Here is a 25,402-nt window from a genome sequence, read left to right on the forward strand (position 1 = left end):
TAAAAAACCTTTATTGGTGTAGAGCCAAACGTAACAAAGAGTGGCTAGAGCTAAAGCTTCAACAAAGGGAGATACACCACAAAGAGCTGGTGGAATTGAAAGGGGCCAAACGTAACATCATGGCTAAGAAGCTTTCTATGAGTTTTAGCAAACCAGGCCATTCTGTGCCGATTATATACCGCCCTCAATACAAAGTAATGTACATAGCCAAGTAACAATAGTAAATGTAAATAAACTTCAGTGATTTTTGACTAAAGGATCTATAAAATGCTTTAATTTTGTCAGTGTTTTTAACTTTAACATTTTTATGAATTAAATTATTTAAACTTTAAAATACAATTAAATAATACACACATTTTTAATAGTGTTATATTTATATCAACTGTTAGTTTAGTCTAATAATATTATTATTATTAATCATTATAAGTGACTGTTACACAGTGTGACTGCTTGTTGATTGAGCATTATAATCTGTAGAGAAATGGTATCTCGCTTCTGTATATGCTGAAAGTAAATGATGGAAATGATAAATTATTCTAAACTAAAAACTAAACTATAACAGATATTTTTAACTCTTTATTTAGTAAAGACACAACTTCCATTCAAACCTAAATCCTCTGTTTCAGTCTCACTATTAGAGAAGATGAGTTAGTGAGGAGCAGCTCATGTGTGATTCTCAGAGAGATGATCTTACCCCAGTATCTCCAGTTTACAGTGAGGATTCTCCAGTACAGCAGAGAGACGCTTCACTCCTGAATCTCCTAGATTATTATAAGACAGATGAAGTTCTCTCAGGTGTGAGGGGTTTGAACTCAGAGCTGAAGCCAGAGCAGAACAACCTTCATCTGATACACCACAATTCTTCAACCTGCAGAGAGAACAATGATCCACTCTTCATTCTCTCAGTTCTAGAGGAACTTCATCATCTACAGAGTCACTACAGTCTACAATCAGTGTGGATGAATCTCTGTGAAACAGTAAAATCAACAAAGTACAAATAAAATAAGAAGATGTGGCTGATCTCAGGTCTCTGGTTTCTTTTAGATCTTTCACACTTCTTATTACTAGGTATAAAATGGTAATAATGAGGGTGTGGTTGTGTTTTGGTGCTGCTTTATTTACAGGGTTCTGATTTTTTGGTTGGATATAAACCACTTTTTTTTTTTTTGTGTTAATTAGCTGGTTTGATCAGAATTGAAGGTTTCTGTGCTGACATGGTGGATCACAAAAACATTGATGTGAAATTCTGAAGGTTTCAGGTGGAAAAAGAGCGGCTAGAGCTAAAGCTTCAACAGAGGGAGATACACCACAAAGAGCTGGTGGAATTGAAAGGGGCCAAACTTGACATCATGGCTAAGAAGCTTTCTATGAGTTTTAGCAAACCAGGCCATTCTGTGTCGATTATATACTGTATATAATGTATCGGTATGACGGTATTGCGGTATTGAAAAATGTTGACGATATTTTGAAAATGTGAAGCGCCAAATTCTTGCTTCAGGTCTACCTTGAAAACCGAGACTTTAAGACATTCGCGCATCTTCAGTAAGGGAGGGGTGGGAGTGGTAGGCACGAGTGACCATCGGAAGCGTCCTTGGTGATCAGGGCAATCCCAGCATTCAGTGCAGCAGCTCTTCTCTTACAGAAAAATAAAAAAAAACATGGCTGGAGAAACTGAGTTATTTTCAAATGTAAATAAATTATGATTGATTTTTAACTTGTATAAACTTGTACAAGTGTTCTTATTTGCAAGTTTGGGCTTATCAGCGAATGTAACCGGTTTTCGGTACACGGAGGGAGATGTTATATTGGCATGCTAGCGCGTTGTGCCACCCCATCCCATTAGTTGGAATGGCAAGATGCTAACTGTTAGCTTAGTAACCCAATGGAATCTCTGTCTAAGTAGTGCGTACTGTGGTTGTATTGCATTAAGTTTCAGAAAAATCCTCTCTTGTGCAGAGATGTGCCTGTGTTTGTTTCTGCTTTAAAACATACATGCCATGAACCAATCAGATTTAACATAACTAAACAAGTTTATATTTTATTTCTGAATTACTGATCATTATACTACTAGCTCTCTCTCTCTCTCTCTGCGCATGCGCGGATTTTCCGTGGCGGTGTGTGGAGTTTTTTCTGGCTTTGCTAACTTTCTTACCTTTATCTACTTTATTTCTTTTCTTTTCTTTTATTAGTGTTAGCATAGTAGTAGTGTAAGAAGGTGACTGATCCTTTTTGCTGGTGGAGTTTTTTGTGCCAAGCTGGCCGACATGGCCAACGAGGCCGGCGTGGAGACGCTGTCTCTACGCCATGGCGTCAGGTGTGTACCGGAGAGTGGAGTGACGGTAGAAGACGTGCTGTTAGCGGTCGGAGAGCAGGTAGGATGTGAGAATATTTATTCAGCTTCTCGCATGAATAAAGCGATGGTGGTGTTTTTAGAGAAGGAAACTTGTGTAAATCAACTGATTGAGTCGGGAATCTGGATACGGGGAGTGATGGTGCAGGTCAGCCCGCTGAGTGCACCTGCTACCCGTGTTGTGGTTTCAAACGTTCCTCCGTTTATTAAAAATGAAGTAATAATGAGAGAACTGTCGCGCTATGGTAAATTTGCCAGCAATATGAAGATGATCCCGTTGGGGTGCAAAAATGCGGCTGTAAAACATGTTTTGTCTTTTCGTAGACAAGTTTTCATGTTTTTAAACAGCAGGGAACCGTATTTAAACGTGAACTTCAGATGTAAACATGGTGACGGGTCTTATGTAGTGTTTGCCAGCACTGAACGTCCTAGATGTTTTGAGTGTGGTGATATTGGACACAAACAGTTTGGCTGCCCACATGTAGCAGCACAGCGACAGGATTCAGAAACTAATAAAGGGACCTCATCTGAGGGCCAACAGGTAGAGAGAAGTGGTGGGGAAGTGGCTCAGGCTTCAGGAGCTGATAGCAGGCTTGTTTCTGCAAGTACCGATGTTGTGGAAGAGGGTGAAGTTGAGCTCCAAATAGAGAAACAGACTCAGGTGGAGCCTCACTGTGTTAATAACACTATCAAAAATAATGAAAAGGATAAAAAGATAAACAATAATGTATCTGTTTGTGATCCTGTTAAAAACGGTAATAGCAGCCACCACAAAGCTAAGCGTAAAACTGATAAGAAAAGTAGAGAAGATGATCCTGTTTCAGAACAGAATTTGAGCATAGATAGCACTGCACATGAGGAAGGCTTTTGTGAACCAGTAGAAGTTGAGTTTGATTCATAAGAAGAGAGTGTGTTGTCGGATTGCTCGGGGATGTCCGAGATACCAGCTAGTCTGCCTAGTCTGCCAGAATTAGCGGCTCAGGCCGGGACATCAAGTACAAGTTTGGGGGAGTTGGGCGAAATGTACTCACTCTCGGAGATAAACACTTTTCTGAAGGTTACAAAAGGGAAAAGAAATGTGTGTCTAAATAATTTTTTCCCAGACTCATATAAGTTTATTCGGTCTGTGCAGCATGCGGCCAAAAATGAGACTATTAAGATGCTTTCACCAAAAAGAAGGTTCCGTTTAAAAAAGTGGACAACAGCAGTGCGTAAAAGTCTGCAATAACTCTTAAGATGGATAGGTCTTGTCTATTTTTTTATATATACTATGAACGTTTCTGTTTCTGGCTTTTTCTTTTCCTCACTATGCATTCTTTACACATAGGGTCTCTAAACATAAATGGTGCTAGAGATGTTCATAAACGTGGAATGCTTGATCAGCACATACAGTATAAAAAGCTGGATGTGTTGTTTTTGCAGGAAACCCACAGTGATGAAAGTGATGAAATACAGTGGAAAATGTGGTGGAAAGGTCCCATGTATTTAACACATGGGACAAGCAGAAGTGCAGGTCTAGCCATTTTAATCTCTCCTGGATTATCTTTTAGCTTAATATCAGAAAAGGAAGTTTGTAAAGGACGCATGTTAATAATTAATGCGAAAATTCATGAGCAAGAATATATGTTTATGAACGTTTATGCACCTAACATAGGTAGGGAAAGGGGAGTTCTATTCACTACACTGAGAAAAGAACTAGGTCAGTGTAATCAGGATGCTATCCTTGTATTGGGAGGTGACTGGAATTGCACTCTAGATTTTAAAATGGATAGGAATGGAGAAGAACCTCATATGATGTCAGTTAGTGTATTAAAGGACATAGTTAAAGATTTTAACCTGACCGATTGTTGGAGAATAAAACATCCTACTTTTAAGCAGTTCACATGGATAAAAACAGTTGGGGGGAAAACAAGTGCTGCTCGTCTGGATCGTTTTTACATGTCAAATTCACACTGTAATAGAATTGTTAGTGCCTCCATTGAGCCAATCAGTTTTTCGGATCATAGTGCTGTTATTATAAATTTAGCTGTCATGTCTAGTCATAAACAAGCAGCTTACTGGAAATTTAATGTAAAGTTGTTACAAGATGAAAATTTTTGCTCTAGTTTTTGTACTTTTTGGAATAAGTGGTCTGAAAGGAAGGCTGATTTTAACTCACTTAGACAATGGTGGGATGTTGGAAAAGCCCAGATTAAGCTGTTTTGTCAGCAATATACATCATATACCACAGCAGAAAATAAAAGAGTACTTGTAGCTCTTGAACGTAATATAGCTCAGATGCAACAACAAATTGTGGGCCAAAACCGGGAGGGTTTACAGGCTGAGTTAGAGGAATTACGACGTGATGCGAGTGCTTTCCTCCTTGATAAAGCAAAAGGTGCTCTTGTTAGGGCAAGGTTTAAGACTTTAAAGGAGATGGATGCTCCAAGCTCATTCTTTTTTAATCTAGAAAAGAAGTATAGTGAGAGTAAGCAAATACATGCATTGTACATGTCAGATGGCCGTTTATCCTCTGAAATAGGTGAAATGAGAGAAAGGGCGGTTGAATTTTATTCTGATTTATACAAAGCAGAGCAGTGTGATGATGCTTGTGTTGACACATTATTGGCAGATATACCCATACTGGATGAGGAAGATAAGGATTCATTGGAGCTTCCCCTTACCTTAAAAGAGCTTGAAAATGCTGCTTTTAAAATGGAACCAGGTCGTGCCCCTGGCATTGACGGCCTGCCGGTGGATTTTTATAAGACTTTTTGGAAACAGATTGGCCAAGACTTATTTAATGTGTTTTTAGAATGTATACAAATAGGTGAGCTCCCGCTCAGTTGCAGGAGAGCAGTACTGACTTTGTTGCCCAAAAAAGGGGACCTATGTGATCTCAAAAACTGGCGTCCTGTGGCACTATTGTGTTCAGATTACAAAATCTTTTCAAAGGCTCTGGCAAATAGAATGAAGAGCATTTTGCACACCATCATACATCGAGACCAAGCGTACTGTATTCCGGGTCGTTCAATAACTGATAATTTGTTTTTAATAAGAGACATTATAGAACTGTCAAATAGGCTTCCTATAGATCTTGGCCTGATTTCCTTAGACCAGGAAAAAGCTTTTGATCGTGTTGATCATGGCTATCTTTTTAACACGCTACTGAATTTTGGCTTTGGAGAGAATTTTCTTCGTTGTGTTAAGCTGCTGTACACTGGTGCCTCCTGTCTCGTGAAGGTGGGAGGGGGACTAGCTGGGCCTATTAAGTTGGGGAGAGGGATTAGACAAGGATGTGCAATGTCAGGTCAGCTCTACTCCCTTGCTATTGAGCCTTTTTTGCGTTTAGTGAGAAAAAAGGTGAATGGAGTAAGTTTACAAGGGTCAACCCGTATTTCGGTGTCGGCCTATGCGGATGATGTATCTGTTTTTGTGTGCGGACGAGAAGATGTACAACAAATAGAGGATTGTTTATGCACATATAGTAGAGCATCATCTGCCAAAGTGAACTGGAGCAAGAGTGGAGCCTTGCTCTGTGGACCGTGGGAGAGCACTGAACCTCCAGAGTTACCTGGAGGACTGCAGTGGAACAGGTCTGGATTTAAAGTGTTGGGTATCTACCTGGGTACTGCGGAGGTAGTAAAGAAAAACTGGGAGGGTGCCCTTACTTTTACAAAAAATAGACTAGCACGATGGAAGTGGATATTATCACAGGTGTCGTACAGGGGTAGGGTGCTGATAATTAATAACTTGGTAGCATCCACTCTGTGGAATAGACTTTCCGTGTTAAACGCACCACCTGGCCTGCTGGCAGAGATTCAGAGAAGGTTGGTAGACTTTTTCTGGTCAGGTCAGCATTGGCTGAAGGCAGCAGTTCTATACTTGCCAACTCATGAGGGAGGTCAAGGTCTTATTGACCTGGAGAGCAGAATGGTGGCTTTCAGGCTTAAGGCTGCGCAGCGGCTGATTTACCACTCGGATCTGTGCTGGAGAGACACTGCTCATATACTGCTAAGGAAAGCTGGCGGTATGGGACTTGATCGGCATCTTTTCCTTCTTAACATGAATGGATTGGACCTTTCAGGTCTGGAGGAATTCTATATGTCAATGCTGAAAGCTTGGAAGCTACTACGGTGTACACGTGAGCCAGAAACAGAACCGACATCATGGGTTTTGGAAGAATCAATTTTTTACAATCAGCTGATTCCCCTTGTTTCCGTGTGCTCACCTACACTGATAAAAAAGTTCCTGAAGGCCGGCATTTGTAAGTTAGGTCACTTACAAGTACCAGATGGTAAAGAATGGAAATCCTCTCATCTCCTATGTCAGCAAACTGGAATTACATCAAAAAGACTGGTGGGACAGTTCCTGCATGAGGTGCAGCAAGCTCTGCCGCAACAGATGAAAGAGACTCTAATCTTGCCACATAATAATGCGGATCCAGTTTTTCCTTCACTAAGACTGACTGTTGATGATGGAGGCTGGCAGGAAGGAAGAGGTACCCTGCTGACTTTCCCCTCTCCAGAAATGGGTTTATTTGAAGAAGCTAAAGGAAAAGCTTTGTATACACTGAGTGTAAAGGTAAGGCACTTCGAGGTGTTGTCACAGGTAAAGGAACATCAGTGGCATGAACTACTTGGAGACCAGAGTACAGCCGGGTACAGGTGGCGAATACTGTACAAACTGCCGATCCCCAAGAGAACAGGAGATCTGCAGTGGCGACTTATACACGGAGCTATCGCCACTAACCTGCACACTGCTCACTTTGTTAAAGGAGGTGCAGTAGGTTGCCCTTTTTGTACTCACACTGAGACTGTACAGCATCTTTTTGTCGACTGCTCACGTTTGAATATATTGTTTGGTTTTTTTACACAGACTCTGTTTGAGTTTTGGAGTAAAATTCATTTTTGGACTATATATACTGGGACCTAGGTACAATTATAACCAAAGATTTAAATGTTGTTTAATGAACTTTATGTTTGGTCAAGCCAAATTGGCTACATGGCTGACAAGAAGAAATAAAATAAGAGGACACGGCCTCACCGACCCAGATGAAATGCTAAAAAGCTTAACTCGTGCACGATTAAAAATCGAGTTTGCATATTATAAACTAATGAATAATTTAATAATGTTTGAAGAATGTTGGTGTGTTGATGAAGTACTGTGTTCTGTGTATGAGGAGGAACTGGTGGTTTATATATGAAAACTAAGTATCTATGTATGTATTTATGTTGTTAAGAACTAAACAAAAGGGGGGGAGGGTGGTGTAGGGGTTATTTATTTATTTTTGTAGAGGTTTGTTGTATTTGATGTATTGATAAATAAAATAATGTAAAATCTCAAAAAAAAAAAAAATCTCTCTCTCTCTCTCTCTCTCTCTCTCTCTCTGTGTGTGAGTGCACATGTGCCAAACTTTTTTTTTTTTTTTTTTTTGTGTGTGTATAACTTTTCAGATTACATCTGAAGTTAAATCGTGTGTGTGTGTGTGTGTGCGTGTGCGTGTGAGTGTGTTGTGTTGAGTGTGTGTGCGGGAATGTGACCCGCGGAGAGTTGCGCTGCTGCCGGCGTTTAGCTGCAGCATGTCGGCTCCGAATACAAAGCTCTGTGAGAGCCTTACTCTGAGACACGGTGTTAAGGTGGAATGCAGAGTAAATGTTGAGGATTGTTGTTTGGCGGTAGGGAACGTTGTTGGACACTCCAATATCGTTTCAGCCTCCCGCATGAACAAAGCTATTGTACTTTTTCTAAATGATGTGGAAAAAGCTAATAGCTTAGTTCAATCTGGTGTTGTAATTAATGGTCAACTGACTCCGGTTATACCTCTCAGCACACCCTCTAGGAAAGTTATCTTGTCTAATGTTTTCATTAGCGATGAGCTCATTATATGTAAGCTGTCCTGGTATAGAAAAATTGTATCCCCTGTTAGAAAGATTCCGCTTGGCTGCAAGTCCCCACTGATTAAACATCTTGTGTCCTTTCGTAGGGTTGTGTATATGGTTTTAAGACCAGATGGAGACTTAAATGCCGTCCTAAAGTTTAAAGTAGAAGATTTTGACTATATCATCTATGTGTCGACTGATACTGAAATGAAGTGTTTCTGGTGTGGAGATACAGGACATCTTGTCCGTAACTGTCCCACAAAAGCGAAAGAGACCTCTGATAGCCCCATGGGTGATGAGCGGGAGCAGCTGGGCCATGCTGTTGCTGAGCCCGAGGTGGATGTTCCCCCTGCGGCTGCTACATACTTGGCCGCAGAGGACCTGCCGACTGCCCCTGAGCCTGAGGTGGGTGAGCTGAGCATGCCTGAACCTAGTGTGGGAGCTACACAGGTCATGGGGGAGTCTCCTATGCCTGCTCCAGCTATAGAGGATCCCTCTGTGGAGGATCTAAGCAGCACTGAGGGGGACATAGATGGTTCTAAAGGTAACAAACCTACCTATGCTGAAATGGATGTACTGGAAACCATAGTTGATGCTGAAATGGTGGATGAACCTATTTTCAAAACCCCAATTAAAAGAAAGCGGACGGGGAAAGCAAAACAAACAAGTAAAAAAGGAAACTAGTGGTGTAGATGTGGAGTCAGAAAATGACGGCTCAGTGTCTGATTCTGGCTGGTCCGTGTACTCCCAAGAGGAGAAATCACCTGTAGTGTACACTGTGGAGGAGATTAAAAAGTTCCTCTGTGTAACTAAAGGTCAGAGAGGAGTACGGGTAGAAGAGCATTTTATAGATAGTCAGCAGTTCATACGTGATGTGAAGCATTTTAGAAGGGAGGGGGTTTTTACTGCACCAGAGATTTTTAGACTAAAGAAGATACTGACCAAGCTGCATAAACCAGTGATGATGACGATGAATTTTAATCCTTGCTTTAGAATGGCCCTTGACCTCACTGCTCTGTGGCTACTTATAATTTTAATGGGTGACATCAAAATAGCAACCTTAAATTTAAATGGAGCAAGAGACCAAGTGAAGAGGGCCACTTTTTATGAACTGGCAAAGCAGAAGCGTGCTGATGTGTTTTTTCTCCAAGAAACACATTGCGATGTTAATAATGCTGCTGAATGGGGTAAAGAGTGGGGGGGGGGGGGGGGGGGTGTAGGCATATTAAGTCACAGTTCTAATGCCAGTAGAGTTGGAGGAGTAGCTATTTTATTTTCAAATAACTTTGTCCCTTGCACGTATACTGTTGATTAAGTTTTACCTGGAAGGTTGCTAAAAGTACGAGCCTGCTATGAAAAGAGACCTTTGTTTTTATTTGTGTTTATGCTCCTACTGCAGGAGCTGAGAGAATGGTGTTTTTAGATAAGTTGTGCGCTGTACTTGCCAATTGCAATTTTACTGAGTTTTTAGTCTTGGGTGGTGATTTGAACTGTACAGCAGATAACTTAGACAGGAACCATCTGGAGCCACACACTGCCTCCTGCAGGCCGTTGTGTGAACTCATAGAAACTCATGACGTGTGACATGGAGGACTTTGCATAATACAAAGAGACAATATACATGGGCACACTCCAAAGATAATGCACTTTCATTGGCAAGGCTTGATAGATTTTATGGTTTTAGACATCACTTCCATCCAAAATGGAACGGAGATGGATGCTCCTTTAAAGTTTTTCTTCAGTCTTGAACGTAAGAATGGACAGAAGAGGCTTATGCATGCTGTGCGAACCAAAACAGGGGATCTCGTATCTCAGCCTTCTGAAATATGCCAGCAAACAGTCAGCTTTTTCTCAAAGCTGTTGGAGAGTGAGCAGGCAGATGTACAGGATGCTGAAGAGAACTTTTATCACCTACAGGCCAAGCTCACAGAAGAGTCTGCTAAAATGCTGGATGAGGAGCTCTCTGTGGAAGAGCTGTATGAGGCCTTACAGGGAATGGAGAATGACCGGGCGCCAGGTATTGATGGCCTCCCAGTCGAGTTCTATAAGGCATTTTGGTCAGTGATGGGTCAAGATTTGCTTGAGGTGCTCCAGGCCAGTATAACGGTGGGACAGCTTCCACTAAGCTGTCAGAGAGCTGTACTGACTCTGCTACCAAAGAAGGGAGAACTGACTTTGCTGTAAAACTGGTGCCCGGTAGCATTGCTGTGTACAGACTGCAAACTGTTTTCTAAAGCATTAGCGTCCAGACTGGGGAAGGTGATAGAGCAAGTAATACACCCGGACCAAACGTACTGTGTGCCTGGTAGATCTATCTTTAATAACATTTACTTGATTCGGGATGTTTTGGCTGTCTCCAGGCTATTGGGTCTGAAGACGGGTCTCATTTTTTTAGATCAGGAAAAGGCTTTTGACCGGGTCGAACATAAATACTTGTGGAAAGTTTTGGACAATTTTGGTTTTAATCCAGGTTTTATTGCTATGATACAAATGTTGTACAGTAACATTGAAAATTTACTAAAAGTTAATGGCGGTCTATGCGCTCCTTTTACTGTTAACAGAGGCATCCGTCAAGGATGTGCTCTATCGGGCATGCTATATGGTCTATCTATTGAACCTCTGTTGTGCCAACTAAGACAGAAATTCTCTGGCCTTAATATACCACAATGTAGCAAAAATGTGCACATTTCTGCATATGCGGATGATTTAGTGGTACTAGTTACCTCACAGAAAGATGTAGATGTTTTAGTGAATGTTCTTAATGATTTTAGGATTTTATCATCTGCCAAAGTTAATTGGAACAAAAGTGAGGCTGTTTTAGTAGGAGAATGGCATGATGGGGGACCTACACTGCCTGGAATATTATGGAAAAAGGGTGGTTTTAAATATCTAGGAGTGTACTTGGGAGACAGTGAGTACGAAAAGAATAACTGGGAAGGCACCATTGAAAAAGTAAAAGGACGCCTCAGTAGATGGGCTTGGTTAGTTCCCCAGCTGTCCTATCAGGGACGGGTACCAATTGTGAATAACCTTGCTGCTTCTTCTTTATGGCATAAATTGGCATGTGTAGATCCCACACCAGACCTGCTTGCAGACATTCAGGCATTGCTAGTGGATTTATTTTGGGACCGATTGCACTGGCTACCACAGGCCATTCTCTACCTACCAAGGGATGAAGGAGGACAAGGGCTTGTTCACTTAGCCAGCAGGACGGCCACTTTTTGACTCCAATTCATTCAGAGACTGCTTAGTCTCGACTCAACATCACAAACCAAACTTCCCTGTCAGTGATCAGAGCCTTGGTCTCACACAACATCCCCACACTTTGTCAGCTGGTGGAAACTGCAGGACCTGGGCTGGATGGTGTGGAGAACCTGGCTAGGCGGATGGGAGTGAGGTCCTCGCGTGTCGTAGGCCAACTTCTACAGCACTGGAGATCAGCACCCTCATTACAGGAACGCATACTGCTAATGGACTATGGTAAAGGAACACTCAGCCCTAATGAGAACGACCCTTTCCCTAAGGTCAACATCATCCCTGATATGCAGGACTGTCAAGGCCCCCTCCTAGACTGTGAAGAAACTTTGAGCATAGACCCAAGTTCAGCTTCTGTAAAGCTTTTGTACAAGGTCTGTGTGAAATGTCTTAATAGGAAAAAACTTGCTAAAAGAATGGATACACCATGGCGTGATACTTTGCGTCTCAGTGCGGAGGTAAAGCCTGAATGGAGAGTGATCTATAAACCACCGTTAACAAAAAAAAATGGCAGATTTACAGTGGAGGATTTTACATGGTATTGTTTCTGTGAACTCTTTTATTTCCATTTTAAATCCAGAGGTCACTCAGGAATGTCCTTTCTGTTCTCAGAGAGAAATGGTTTTCCATGCTTTTACGCACTGTTTTAGGCTACGCGTCCCTTGTTTAATCTTATTAGCTCTGTTTTTATGTCTCTTAATGTGATTTTTACACCTCACGCTTTTATTCTTGGTTTTAAATATGTATGGAGAGAGAGGTCAAAGTGCCAGCTACTAAATTTTATTCTTGGTCAGTCTAAGATGGCAGTGTATATAACCCGGAAAAATCATGTGACACACACAGCTGATTCGGATATTATAAGGGTTCTCTCTAGACTGGTGAAATCAAGGATTTTAATTGATTTTAATTATTATAAATGTATGAATGACCTGGAAACTTTTAAGAATGTATGGTGCTGCGGAAAGGCTGTGTGCTAGGTTTTTGATGATGAGCTCTGTTTCGCACTTTACTTTATTTAATAGTTACTAAATGTACTTTATATATGTTTACATATTTATTTTAAAATATTTTCTATACATCTTTATGTAGAGTTTAATGGCTAAGATGGTCACAAGAGATTTTTAACATGTTGTGATATGAATTTGTTTAAAATAAAGTGTTAAAAAGTAAAAAAAAAAAAAGTCTCTCTCTCACTCTGTGTGCGCGTGTCGTTCGCACTTAATTATCACAGATTAATACTTTAACATTTTTCTAAATGAAATAATTTAAACCTTAAAATACAATTAAATAACACACATTTTTATACTCGGAATAGAATGAATGACCTAAAAGTGCTGTTGCCATGCATAGAACCAGAGTGTTAGTTTTTAAAAGGCAAATTAGCTGCATTTATTGTTTTGTGCACATAAACTTTAAGTTAAGAAGTAATTAGTGAGTTATGAATGGGTCAGACTACTCGTAACTTACAAACAAATTTAAATATTACCTTAGTTACGAAGGGTTTCGGGAAACACACATAAATGTAAGAAAGTTCTTAAGTACGAGGTTACGAAGTACTTAGTGGTTTGCTGGATTTCTCCTTGATGATGATGAAGATGATGAGCAGCCATCACTGAACTACTGTACCAGACTGGTTCCTCCTCTCTGTCTCCATGATGAAAACTTTAATGGATTTATTTTCATTCATGTTTTATATTAATGTTGATTATGTTGATTTGTGTTTTCACCAGGCAGTGAGGGGGGCTGCTAATAGTGTTATATTTATATTAACTTAGTTTTGTCTAATATTATTATTAATATTATTATTAAATAATAGATGTATAATAGATAGAGGAAAAAATAGAGGAGAGGGGGGAGAAATAGAGCAGATAGGGGAAGAAATAGAGGAGAGAGGGGGAGAAATAGAGGAGAGAGGGAGAGAAATAGAGGAGAGAGAGAGGGAGAAATAGAGGAGAGAGAGAAATAGAGGAGAGAGAGAAATAGAGGAGAGAGAGAGGGAGAAATAGAGGAGAGGGAGAGAAATAGAGGAGAGAGAGAAATAGAGGAGAGGGAGAGAAATAGAGGAGAGAGAGAAATAGAGGAGAGGGAGAGAAATAGAGGAGAGAGAGAAATAGAGGAGAGAGAGAGGGAGAAATAGAGGAGAGAGGGAGAAATAGAGGAGAGAGAGAAATAGAGGAGAGAGAGAGGGAGAAATAGAGGAGAGAGGGAAATAGAGGAGAGAGAGAGGGAGAAATAGAGGAGAGAGGGAGAGAAATAGAGGAGGGGGAGAAATAGAGGAGAGAGAGGGAGAGAAATAGAGGAGCGAGAGGGAGAGAAACAGAGGAGAGAGAGGGAGAGAAATAGAGGAGAGAGAGGGAGAGAAATAGAGGAGAGAGAGGGAGAGAAATAGAGGAGAGAGAGGGAGAGAAATAGAGGAGAGAGAGGGAGAGAAATAGAGGAGAGAGAGGGAGAGAAATAGAGGAGAGAGAGGGAGAGAAATAGAGGAGAGAGAGGGAGAGAAATAGAGGAGAGAGAGGGAGAAATAGAGGAGAGAGAGGGAGAAATAGAGGAGAGAGAGGGAGAAATAGAGAAGAGAGGGAGAGAAATAGAGGAGGGGGAGAAATAGAGGAGAGAGAGGGAGAGAAATAGAGGAGGGGGAGAAATAGAGGAGAGAGAGGGAGAAATAGAGGAGAGAAATAGAGGAGAGAGAGGGAGAAATAGAGGAGAGAGAGGGAGAAATAGAGGAGAGAAATAGAGGAGAGAGAGGGAGAAATAGAGGAGAGAGAGGGAGAAATAGAGGAGAGAAATAAAGAAGAGTAAAGAAAGAAAGATAGATTAAACTAGCTAACGTTAAGTTAGATAGGTTTTACAGTTGAAAACATTTAGAATGTTACTTTCGGTTTCGCACATACTGCCTAATGAATGGAGCCTGTTTAGATTCTAAGCTTTAAAACATTGCTGTCAAGGCTAATGTGTTCATTTTCAACACAGATTAATCATATGACCAAGTTTGACCCCAACATTAATTTAGTAAATTGAGAGATTTTAATTCAGAAATCATCAAAACTACACTGAGATAATTATAATATAGAAAAAAGATTCCTCTATCCAGTTTGTCATGTATACTACTGTAACGTGTATAGGGCTATGACGGACAGGAGGGGCAGACACACACGCAGAGATGTAAGATACAAACTATATTTAATAATCAGAACTAAACAAAGACTAAACAGACTAATCTAAACATACAAAGACGAAGATAAACAGGACTGAACAGGAACTAACAGAGCTAAAGCTAATTAACAAAAGGCTAACACAGAGATCTAACAAACAAAGGGCTATGGCTAATATAGGGAGCTAACGAACTAAGGGCTAAATAAACTAAACAGACATGAACTAACTAGACAGGAATATTTGACAACTAAGACATGAACAGAACAAACAAACCGGATGGGACGGAACAGAGCAAGGCAGAATAGTTCAGACAGAACTTCAGGTATCAAAGGCACAACCCAAACAGAGTCACCAGAGCAAACAGAGTCACCAAGAATAGTCTCCAACCAGCCTTTCCCAGAGCCTCTCTTAAATACTGGCAGCTGGGGCTAATTAGCCCCAGCTAACCAATCAAGAGAGGGGAGCTGGCTGGAGACTGAATGTGCTCATGGAGAGGAGGGCGTGGCACACAGGAGCTTCAGAGCACACTGAGGCTCCAAGCGTGACAACTACACTACACATGTATTTGTTTTATTCCTCCCCATACAAAGAATTACTAGTATTTTAACTTGTAATTTATCACAGAATATTGTTGCAATTAATAAAAGTATTGGATATAAATATAATTTGTGTTGTGTTGATTGTGTTGTTCTTACATTGATTCTTTTACTTTAAATTTAAAGATCCATTTAATAAAAGCTTCAGTCATAAAAAAGATTTATTTTTAAGTTATTGTTTTTATCCATCCACAGGTACACTTTAAGCTTTTTTCTTTAGGGGAATATATATATATGATTGGCTGTAAACCCTTGTAATCACCAACATTTTGATTTTCTCACTAAGTGTAACAGATTACAATTACGTTTATTTTATATTTATTTAATCACATAACTGTTACATGAAAGCAGTTACTCCCCAACCCTGTATATAATTTTCAGATGAGTTTGTTAAACTATTTCCCAAAGAAGAGGAAGATGCCTAGTGAGGAAAATACCCAGGTAGCATTACTTTATCTAGGGAGGCTAGGGGCTTAAGGTTTTTTGTTTAGTTCTGAAGGGAGAAAAATGCTTATTGTGTAGTGTATGTATTCTTCTTTGCTTTTTAATTAATTTTGCGCTGCACCGGATAGAGGCTGTGGGTGTGTGGTGGGTTAAGGGTGCCTGCCACCGCTGCAAAAAAAATTCTAGAGCATTATAATCATACCTGTCAAGTCTCCCGTTTTGGCCGGGAAACTACCGTATTTCACCCCTCTTTCCCGCCGTCTTCCCGTATTAGTACTTTCCCGTAAATTTCCCGTATTATTTTATTGTGGTATCTTCAATCATCACATCCAAATATAATATATTTAAGTGTCTTTATTATTAACCAACGAATCTCAGATAAGCAATAAAGTCATGTGCAAACTCTCAGAACGGTAACCTTCTTCTGACCCTCCTTTAACCGCACCACAACAATAACAAAAGGTAACAGTGCCTCCCACAGGTTCAGCTCCCCATTACAGGTAAGTATTTTTATGTTTCCTTTACACAATACTACAATTATAATTTAAAAAACATTCCTGTGCCTCTCCAAACTGAAATGTCACTAACCTCGCGAGAACTGCCACCCAGGCTGCTGCAAGTGGCAGTTCTCACGAGGTCAGTGCGGACAGCAGGAACAAACCTGGAACAGGGAGAGATGGATGGATGCAAGGAGAGAGAGAGGGCATTCCTGCCAAAAAAGTAAAGACTGCATGTAAATATCTAAATAGGACATCACATTTACCTTTCTAAAGAGGAGCAGGATGGGGCAGAGTTATGCATTCTGTAAGGTTTGTTACTGTGTTTTCATTTAGGCTGTATTATAAGAATTAAATATGTAGGAATGTCCACAGCATTTCAGTGTCAACAAAGGTAGGCCTATCAGATTCTGATCATCTAATTGTAGTTTGTAAGTGGTTCACAGGTGGTTATTTTAGATTTCTTGTAAACCTGTCTTAAAATGTAAGGGATACTGAACCTCGGTTGGGCTGGTGGGACGGCTCGAAGCGCGCGGCGGAAAATTTCCCTTATTTTTAAATCCAAAACTTGACAGGTATGTTTATAATCTGTAGCGAAACGGTATCTCACTTTTGTATATGCTGAAGGTAAATGATGGAAATGACAAATTAATCTAAACTAAAAACCAAACTATAACATATATCCTTTTTTATTTTAATAAAAATAAAAATTTATTTTAATCTTTATTTAGTAAAGACACAACTTCCATTCAAACCTAAATCCTCTGTTTCAGTCTCACTATTAGAGAAGATGAGTTAGTGAGGAGCAGCTCATGTGTGATTCTCAGAGAGATGATCTTACCTCAGTATCTCCAGTTTACAGTGAGGATTCTCCAGTACAGCAGAGAGACGCTTCACTCCTGAATCTCCTAGTTTATTATAAGACAGATGAAGTTCTCTCAGGTGTGAGGGGTTTGATCTCAGAGCTGAAGCCAGAGCAGCACAACCTTCATCTGATACACCACAATTATACAACCTGCAGAGAGAACAATGATCCACTCTTCATTCTCTCAGTTCTAGAGGAACTTCATCATCTACAGAGTCACTACAGTCTACAATCAGTGGGGATGAATATCTGTGAAACAGTAAAATCAACAAAGTACAAATAAAATAAGAAGATGTGGCTGATCTCAGGTCTCTGGTTTCTTTTAGATCTTTCACACTTCTTATTACTAGGTATAAATGGTAATAATGAGGGTGTGGTTGTGTTTTGGTGCTGCTTTATTTGCAGGGTTCTGATTATTTGGTTGGATATAAACCACATTTTTCTTTTTGTGTTAATTTACTGGTTTGATCAGAATTGAAGGTTTCTGTGCTGACATGGTGGATCACAAAAATAATGATGTGAAATTCTGAAGGTTTCAGGTGGAAAAAGAGCGGCTAGAGCTAAAGCTTCAACAGAGGGAGATACACCACAAAGAGCTGGTGGAATTGAAGGGGCCAAACTTGACATCATGGCTAAGAAGCTTTCTATGACAGAGTTTTAGCAAACCAGGCCATTCTGTGTCGATTATATACTGCCCTCCATACAAAGTACTGTACATAACCAAGTAACAATAGTAAATGTAAATAAACTTTAGTGATTTTTAACTAAATCTATAAAATCTATAAATCTATAAAATAACATTACACATAAAATAACATATAATAACAACCTGTTATTACTCCTCTGATTAAGTAGCAGAGCGCGTATTTTTCTGCCCTAGGTTTGATTCCAGCTTATGGTGAAAGTAAAGTAACACAAGTAGGGCTGGCACTATGGGGGCATTGTTTTGCCTAAAATATGGTTCTGATTTATTATTATAAAAAATAAAAATAATAAATGTTAAACACCCTAAATAAAACATTTTGATAATGTTTCTATGACGATGTAAGACCCGTTATATTTTTTATAAGTGCAACCCTAACCACCTACCCCCCCTCCAGCTCAGGTAAACACCCGCCATCCCACCCCCCACCCTATGCCTTCCACCAACCCGCCAGCCCAGGGTGTTCCTTATTTAAAGTTTTGAAAGTTGGCATCCCTAGTTGGCACTATTGACCTGAACCAAGTTAGTTAGCGTCAAGTCCAACAAGCTATAAAATAATGCTAACGTTAAACAGCGATTTATTGAGGATGAACAGAAATAATGCTATTTTGAATTGATAACAGCAGTTGCAGTCTGTTAGGTCTGTAGAGTGGCTAAATCCACATACTGGCTAAATCCACATATTAACTGCTAATATGCTGCATGGCTGGTGAGCTGTGTGTAGTCTGCTGTATCATTCATCTATGAACTTCTGTTGGAAAATGATGTCCCTCCTTCTGTTAAAAAAGTAACAAAGTAACGTTTACTCTGAGTACATTTTAAATGAGTTACTTTTTACTCGAGTAGATTTTTAGACTAGTAATTTTACCCGTACTTAAGTAAAAAATAATACAATACAATATTTAATTACTCTTTCCACCTCTGCCTAAAAGTGCTGTTGCCACGCATAGAACCAGAGTGTTCGTTTATAAAAGGCAAATTGTTTTGTGCACGCAAACTTTAAGTTAAGAAGTAATTAGTGAGTTACGAATGGGTCAGACTACTCGTAACTTACCAACAAATTTAAATATTACGTTAGTTACGAAGGGTTTCGGGAAACACGCATAAATGTAAGAAAGTTCTTAAGTACGAGGTTACGAAGTACTTATCATTACGAACATTTTGAGAAACGCACCCCTGATTAGTTTGCTGGATTTTTCATTGATGATGATGAAGATCATGAGCAGCCATTACTGAATTACTGTACCAGACTGGTTCCTCCTCTCTGTCTCCATTACTGAATTACTGTACCAGACTGGTTCCTCCTCTCTGTCTCCATTACTGAATTACTGTACCAGACTGGTTCCTCCTCTCTGTCTCCATTACTGAATTACTGTACCAGACTGGTTCCTCCTCTCTGTCTCCATTACTGAATTACTGTACCAGACTGGTTCCTCCTCTCTGTCTCCATTACTGAATTACTGTACCAGACTGGTTCCTCCTCTCTGTCTCCATTACTGAATTACTGTACCAGACTGGTTCCTCCTCTCTGTCTCCATTACTGAATTACTGTACCAGACTGGTTCCTCCTCTCTGTCTCCATTACTGAATTACTGTACCAGACTGGTTCCTCCTCTCTGTCTCCATTACTGAATTACTGTACCAGACTGGTTCCTCCTCTCTGTCTCCATTACTGAATTACTGTACCAGACTGGTTCCTCCTCTCTGTCTCCATTACTGAATGACTGTACCAGACTGGTTCCTCCTCTCTGTCTCCATTACTGAATGACTGTACCAGACTGGTTCCTCCTCTCTGACTCCATTACTGAATTACTGTACCAGACTGGTTCCTCCTCTCTGTCTCCATTACTGAATGACTGTACCAGACTGGTTCCTCCTCTCTGACTCCATTACTGAATGACTGTACCAGACTGGTTCCTCCTCTCTGTCTCCATTACTGAATTACTGTACCAGACTGGTTCCTCCTCTCTGACTCCATTACTGAATTACTGTACCAGACTGGTTCCTCCTCTCTGACTCCATTACTGAATTACTGTACCAGACTGGTTCCTCCTCTCTGACTCCATTACTGAATTACTGTACCAGACTGGTTCCTCCTCTCTGACTCCATTACTGAATTACTGTACCAGACTGGTTCCTCCTCTCTGACTCCATTACTGAAATACTGTACCAGACTGGTTCCTCCTCTCTGACTCCATTACTGAATTACTGTACCAGACTGGTTCCTCCTCTCTGTCTCCATTACTGAATTACTGTACCAGACTGGTTCCTCCTCTCTGTCTCCATTACTGATTTACTGTACCAGACTGGTTCCTCCTCTCTGTCTACATTACTGAATTGCTGTACCAGACTGGTTCCTCCTCTCTGACTCCATTACTGAATGACTGTACCAGACTGGTTCCTCCTCTCTGTCTCCATTACTGAATTACTGTACCAGACTGGTTCCTCCTCTCTGTCTCCATTACTGAATTACTGTACCAGACTGGTTCCTCCTCTCTGACTCCATTACTGAATTACTGTACCAGACTGGTTCCTCCTCTCTGACTCCATTACTGAATTACTGTACCAGACTCCATGATAAAAACTTTAATGGATTTATGTTGATTTGTGTTTTTTTTTTTTTATTTATGTTGATTTGTGTTTTCATCAGGCAGTGAGGGGGGCTGCTAATAGTGTTATATTATTATTAACTGTTAGTTTTGTGTAATATTATTATTAATCATAATTATGAGTGACTGTTACACAGTGTGACTGCTTGTTGATTGAGCATTATAATCTGTAGAGAAACGGTATCTCGCTTCTGTATATGCTGAAGGTAAATGATGGAAGTAACAATAAATTAATCTAAACTAAAAACTAAACTATAACAGATCATTTCCTCTCTTTATTTAGTAAATATGCAACTTCCATTCAAACCTAAATCCTCTGTTTCAGTCTCACTATTAGAGAAGATGAGTTAGTGAGGAGCAGCTCATGTGTGATTCTCAGAGAGATGATCTTACCCCAGTATCTCCAGTTTACAGTGAGGATTCTCCAGTCCAGCAGAGAGACGCTTCACTCCTGAATCTCCTAGTTTATTATTATCAGACAGATCGAGTTCTTTCAGACTGGAGGATTCTGAGCTGAGCACTGAGGCCAGAGCTTCACAACTTTTATCTTTTAGTTCACACTGACCAAGACTGAAAAAAATTAAAACATGATAGTTGATTCACTAACATTAGTGCAGACGATCTATTGATCTAATAACTAAATCTGGTGGATTAAATGTATTAAAATAAATTTAGACTTGATTATAAATCTAGTAACTAAAGGACCAACTTTCTACTAAATTCTACTAAAATATATTGTGCTTCAAATCATCATTGTATGTGTTCTATAAGTGCACCATTGTGAAAACTACATTTACTTATCGTTGAGAGTATTGTTGTAAAACACATTTTTGAAATGTTTGCTTTTAAAATCCACTATATATTGTTTCTCATACTCAATACTTTAGTACACATGAGAATTGTAATAAAAGCATCATGTAATGTAAACGTTTACCATAATAACTTCTGTTCTAGAATAAAGCCTAGAGCTGATAAAAAATAAACATTATATACATATTAATTCAACCAGAATAAAAAAACACAAGGAAGAATTCTCGACATGTTTAGGTATTTTTGACTGAATTTGTAAACGTTTTGAACTCTATACACATTCAGATCCGAAGTAAAGATTGAAAAAAATTAACAGGCTGGGTTTAAACCAGCACATCAAACAAGATAGAAAATATAAAAAACAAAGTAACAAAAGTTACCACATTTTAACGTGTGTAAGCACCACTATACTTCACCCAAAGTAAAATAAAAAGTAAAGAAGTAAGAAGAAACAAGTTCAAACAATCAAATGAACCAATAATAAATGAGAGGTGGAGACAAGGGTGTGGAAACAGACAGAAAGAAAAACTAAGCATGTGGTACATAGCAATAATAATGGTGACACCTCCAAATAAATGAACCCTAAATGTTCTACAATTTAATAATATTCTAAAAGTTGTAGAAAAAACAGCTAAATATTATGGTGATGTTTTTATTCATGCTCAAATAATGATAACTACAAAAACGTAGGAGCCAAAACATTTCAGCAGAAACAAACAAATTTAAAAAAATTAAATTTAAGCTTTTTGGACAAATCAGAGCTTCTACTGTGAGTCTGTAACTGTCTGACATCAGTGAAATAAATATTTTGTCGAATATGTTTCTATCACCAACAACACAAGGATACAGATTTAGTGTAGTTTTGAAGCTGAGAGACTAAGGAAGGAACAATGGTAGTTTTGTGTTTGGTTTTTGTGTGTTTTTTTTTTTTTTTTTTTTTAATGGATGCTGTGTACTCTACACCAAAGACAAACCATCCAGACTATTATCAGCAAGTCCAAAAGCCAGGGTCTGTCATGGTATGGGACTGTGGGACTATGTCCCAACTTTTTCTTATTTGGGGTTGTATAATAATGATCTATAACATCAGAATTCCAGTACAACAAAAATCTTCAGTATTACTCACTGAGCTGATCTGGATGCTGCAACCACCGGCATCAGTTTCAGAAAAACCTTCTCTGATGAGCTGTATTTGTTGGTATAATCACTCAGGTTAAACACATCCAGCTCCTCTGATGATGTCAATAACATGAAGACCAGAGCTGACCACTGAGAACCAGAGAGTTTGGTTTGTTTTAGTTCTCCAGATTTCAGGTATTGTTGGATCTCCTGAACTAGTGAATGATCATCCAGTTCATTAAGACAGTGGAACAGATTGATGGATTTCTCTGTTAAGGGATTCTCACTGATCTTCTTCTTAATGTACCGAACAGTTTTCTGTTTGCTGTGAGAGTCACTTCCTGTTTGTGTCACTAAGGCTTGCAAGAGATTTTGATTGGACTGCAGTGAGAGACCCAGAAGAAAGCGAAGTAAAAGATCCAGATGTCCATTCTTACTCTGTAATGCCTGATCTACAGCACTCTTGTGTAGATCTGAGATTTGTTTTATCTTCAGGATCCTCAGTTTTGAGGACTCACGCTGTTGAAGAAGATTTTTATTTTCGTTCATGAAGGTCAGGTGCACATATAGAGCTGCGAGATGTTCCTGAATGCTCAGATGAACAAAGCAGTACACTTTACTCTGGTGAAGTCCAAACTCCTCTCTGAAGATCTGTGTACACACACCTGAGTACACTGAGGCTTCCTGAACATCAATGCCACACTGCATCAGGTCTTCCTCATAGAAGATCAGGTTTCCTTTCATCAGCTGCTCAAAAGCCAGTTTTCCCAGTTTGAGGATCATTTCTCCTTCTTCCTCCTGATTCTTCATGTACTTTTTTCTGATGACGTTGGTCTCAATGATGAGGAAGTGGGTGTACATTTCAGTCAGAGTTTTGGGGATCTCTCCACTCTCTGTTTCACCAAACATTCTCTCTAGAACTGTGGCTGTAATCCAGCAGAAGACCGGAATGTGACACATGATGTAGAGGCTTCTTAATGACTTCAGGTGTGAGATGATTCTACTGGCCAGACTCTGATCACTGACCCTCTTCCTGAAGTACTCCTCCTTCTGTGGATCACTGAATCCTCGTACCTCTGTCACTCGATCGATACACTCAGAGGGGATCTGATCAGCTGCTGTTGGGCGGGAGGTGATCCAGATCAGAGCAGAAGGAAGCAGATTCCCGTTGATCAGGTTCATCAGCAGCTCATGAACTGATGCTGATTCATTAACATCACTCAATCTCACTGAGTTCTGGAGATCTAGAGGTAAACGACACTCATCCAACCCATCAAAAATAAACAGAACTTTGTACAAGCTGGAAATGTCCGTTTCATTTATCTCCTGAAAATAGAAATGAAGGAGATCCATCAGACTCAGTTTGTGGTCCTTCATTAAATTCAGCTCTCTAAAAGGAAGTGGAAATATGAGGTGGACGTCCTGATTCTCTTTCCCTTCAGCCCAATCCAGAATGAACTTCTGTACAGAGACGGTTTTTCCGATGCCAGCGACGCCCTTAGTCAGGACAGTCCTGATGGGTTCATCTTGGTCTGATAAAGGTTTAAAGATGTTGTTACATTTGATGGGCGTCGTGTCCTCTGTTGCTGCTCTCCTGGATGCTGCCTCGATCTGCCTCACCTCATGTTCATTATTGACTTTTCCACTTTCTCCCTCTGTGATATAGAGCTTGGTGTAGATCTCATTCAGAAGTGTTGGGTTTCCCTGCTTTGTGATCACTTCATTTACACACTGAAACTTCTTTATCAGATTTAATTTGAGCTTCTTCTGGACTTCAGCTCTAGCAGATATAAAGTCAGGCCTGTGATATGGTGAGAACAAAACATGCAGACATATGTCCAGTTACTTTTAGAGTTTTAATCTTATCAACCTATAAAGAATGCAGGAGAAAATCAAACTCCACTTTATAGTCTCTACAAATCACTGTAAATGTTCTGTTGTTGGGTTTGATCTTACCTCATATTTCTGGTGATGCTCTGTTTCATTGTTGCTGTCGCCCCCATCAGGTCACTGTGGACAAACCAGAATTATAGGTAGATTTTATTCTCAGGTCCTAAATATGCTCTAACTTTTAAATTCCAGAAAATGTCATTTGTATGTGCGGATATGAAAAAACATCTTAATATATTCTGATTATACAGTATAAATAGAATTTTCTCTTATTTTTAATATTTTTGTTTGCTCAGTAATCCAAGAACCACAAAACAGCTTAAGTTAATAAACAGTTCTGTCATGAATAATAAGCTGCTGAAACACGGGGGTCATTAACATTATTCAGTATTTACATTATCTTTTTCACACACTCTTGTTCAGACAGACCGGCAGAAAAACGTAATTTTCCTCAGGAATTATTTCCCGCACACTCTAGTACAAACAGGCAACAGTTAAAAACATAATTTTGCTGAAACCCTTTTTAAAGAAAATCTCCTGTTCCAGAATCAAACAGCTCAAGTAAATTGTGTTGCTGATCACATGGACATAAAAATCTAAAGCAGGGTTTTATTTGTTACAGCCTCTAAGCATGTGGTGACGTAAAGCTCACTTGACTAAGTAACCATGTCAGCCATTTCTCACATCCTTTAATTAATAATCAATAATAAAATACTATAAAAGAATAGAAACAATTAAAGAAATGCAAACAGGAAGGAAACAAATCCAGCATTTTAATCTGTACCATTCAAATCAAATTTCCACCACTGCAATTTATCTTCAGTTACCATTTCAGACCGCTTTTAGTCTGGACAAAGCATGAGTTCACCACACACATAATCCACCTACTGGCATGTTAAAATAGGTAAAAGAAAATCCATGCAGAAAACACACAGAACGTGAGTCTCTGCTGTGCGATAGTGCTGCCACCTTAAATTCTTAAAGCTCTAAAATCTAAAACCAAAAGCACATCTAAAACACTCAATTCTTTTTTTCTAATGTGACATTGGTTACGCACACACACACACACACTATAGAGACAACACACACAATAAAACACTACACACTACTTACTTCACTAAATACACACATTACACATATACACACTACACACATACTATACCATAGACACAAGAAGTTAAGGCTGCCAGAACTGCAGCCCCCCTAAAACTTGATTCAAAAATGTATATACAGTGCTGTGATAAAGTATT

General features: G+C 39.6%; 1 protein-coding gene across 1 annotated transcript in view; it reads right to left on the bottom strand.

Moving 5' to 3' along the window:
- The window catches only part of LOC134316967 (NACHT, LRR and PYD domains-containing protein 12-like), a 175,526-nt gene extending 151,265 nt beyond the window's left edge, over positions 1–24,261 (bottom strand). The window contains exons 1-5 of the mRNA XM_062997557.1: positions 24,219–24,261; positions 22,270–24,063; positions 20,727–20,903; positions 16,998–17,171; positions 695–868 (exon numbers count right to left, since the gene is read on the bottom strand). Of these exons, the coding sequence (XP_062853627.1) occupies positions 695–868; positions 16,998–17,171; positions 20,727–20,903; positions 22,270–24,063; positions 24,219–24,247 (2,348 nt within the window). The 5' untranslated portion in view covers positions 24,248–24,261. The remainder of the gene's footprint in view (positions 1–694; positions 869–16,997; positions 17,172–20,726; positions 20,904–22,269; positions 24,064–24,218) is intronic.
- Between the last annotated feature and the right edge of the window lie 1,141 nt (positions 24,262–25,402).

This window comes from Trichomycterus rosablanca, chromosome 1, assembly GCF_030014385.1.
Source record: "Trichomycterus rosablanca isolate fTriRos1 chromosome 1, fTriRos1.hap1, whole genome shotgun sequence".
Taxonomy (NCBI): Eukaryota; Metazoa; Chordata; class Actinopteri; order Siluriformes; family Trichomycteridae; genus Trichomycterus; species Trichomycterus rosablanca.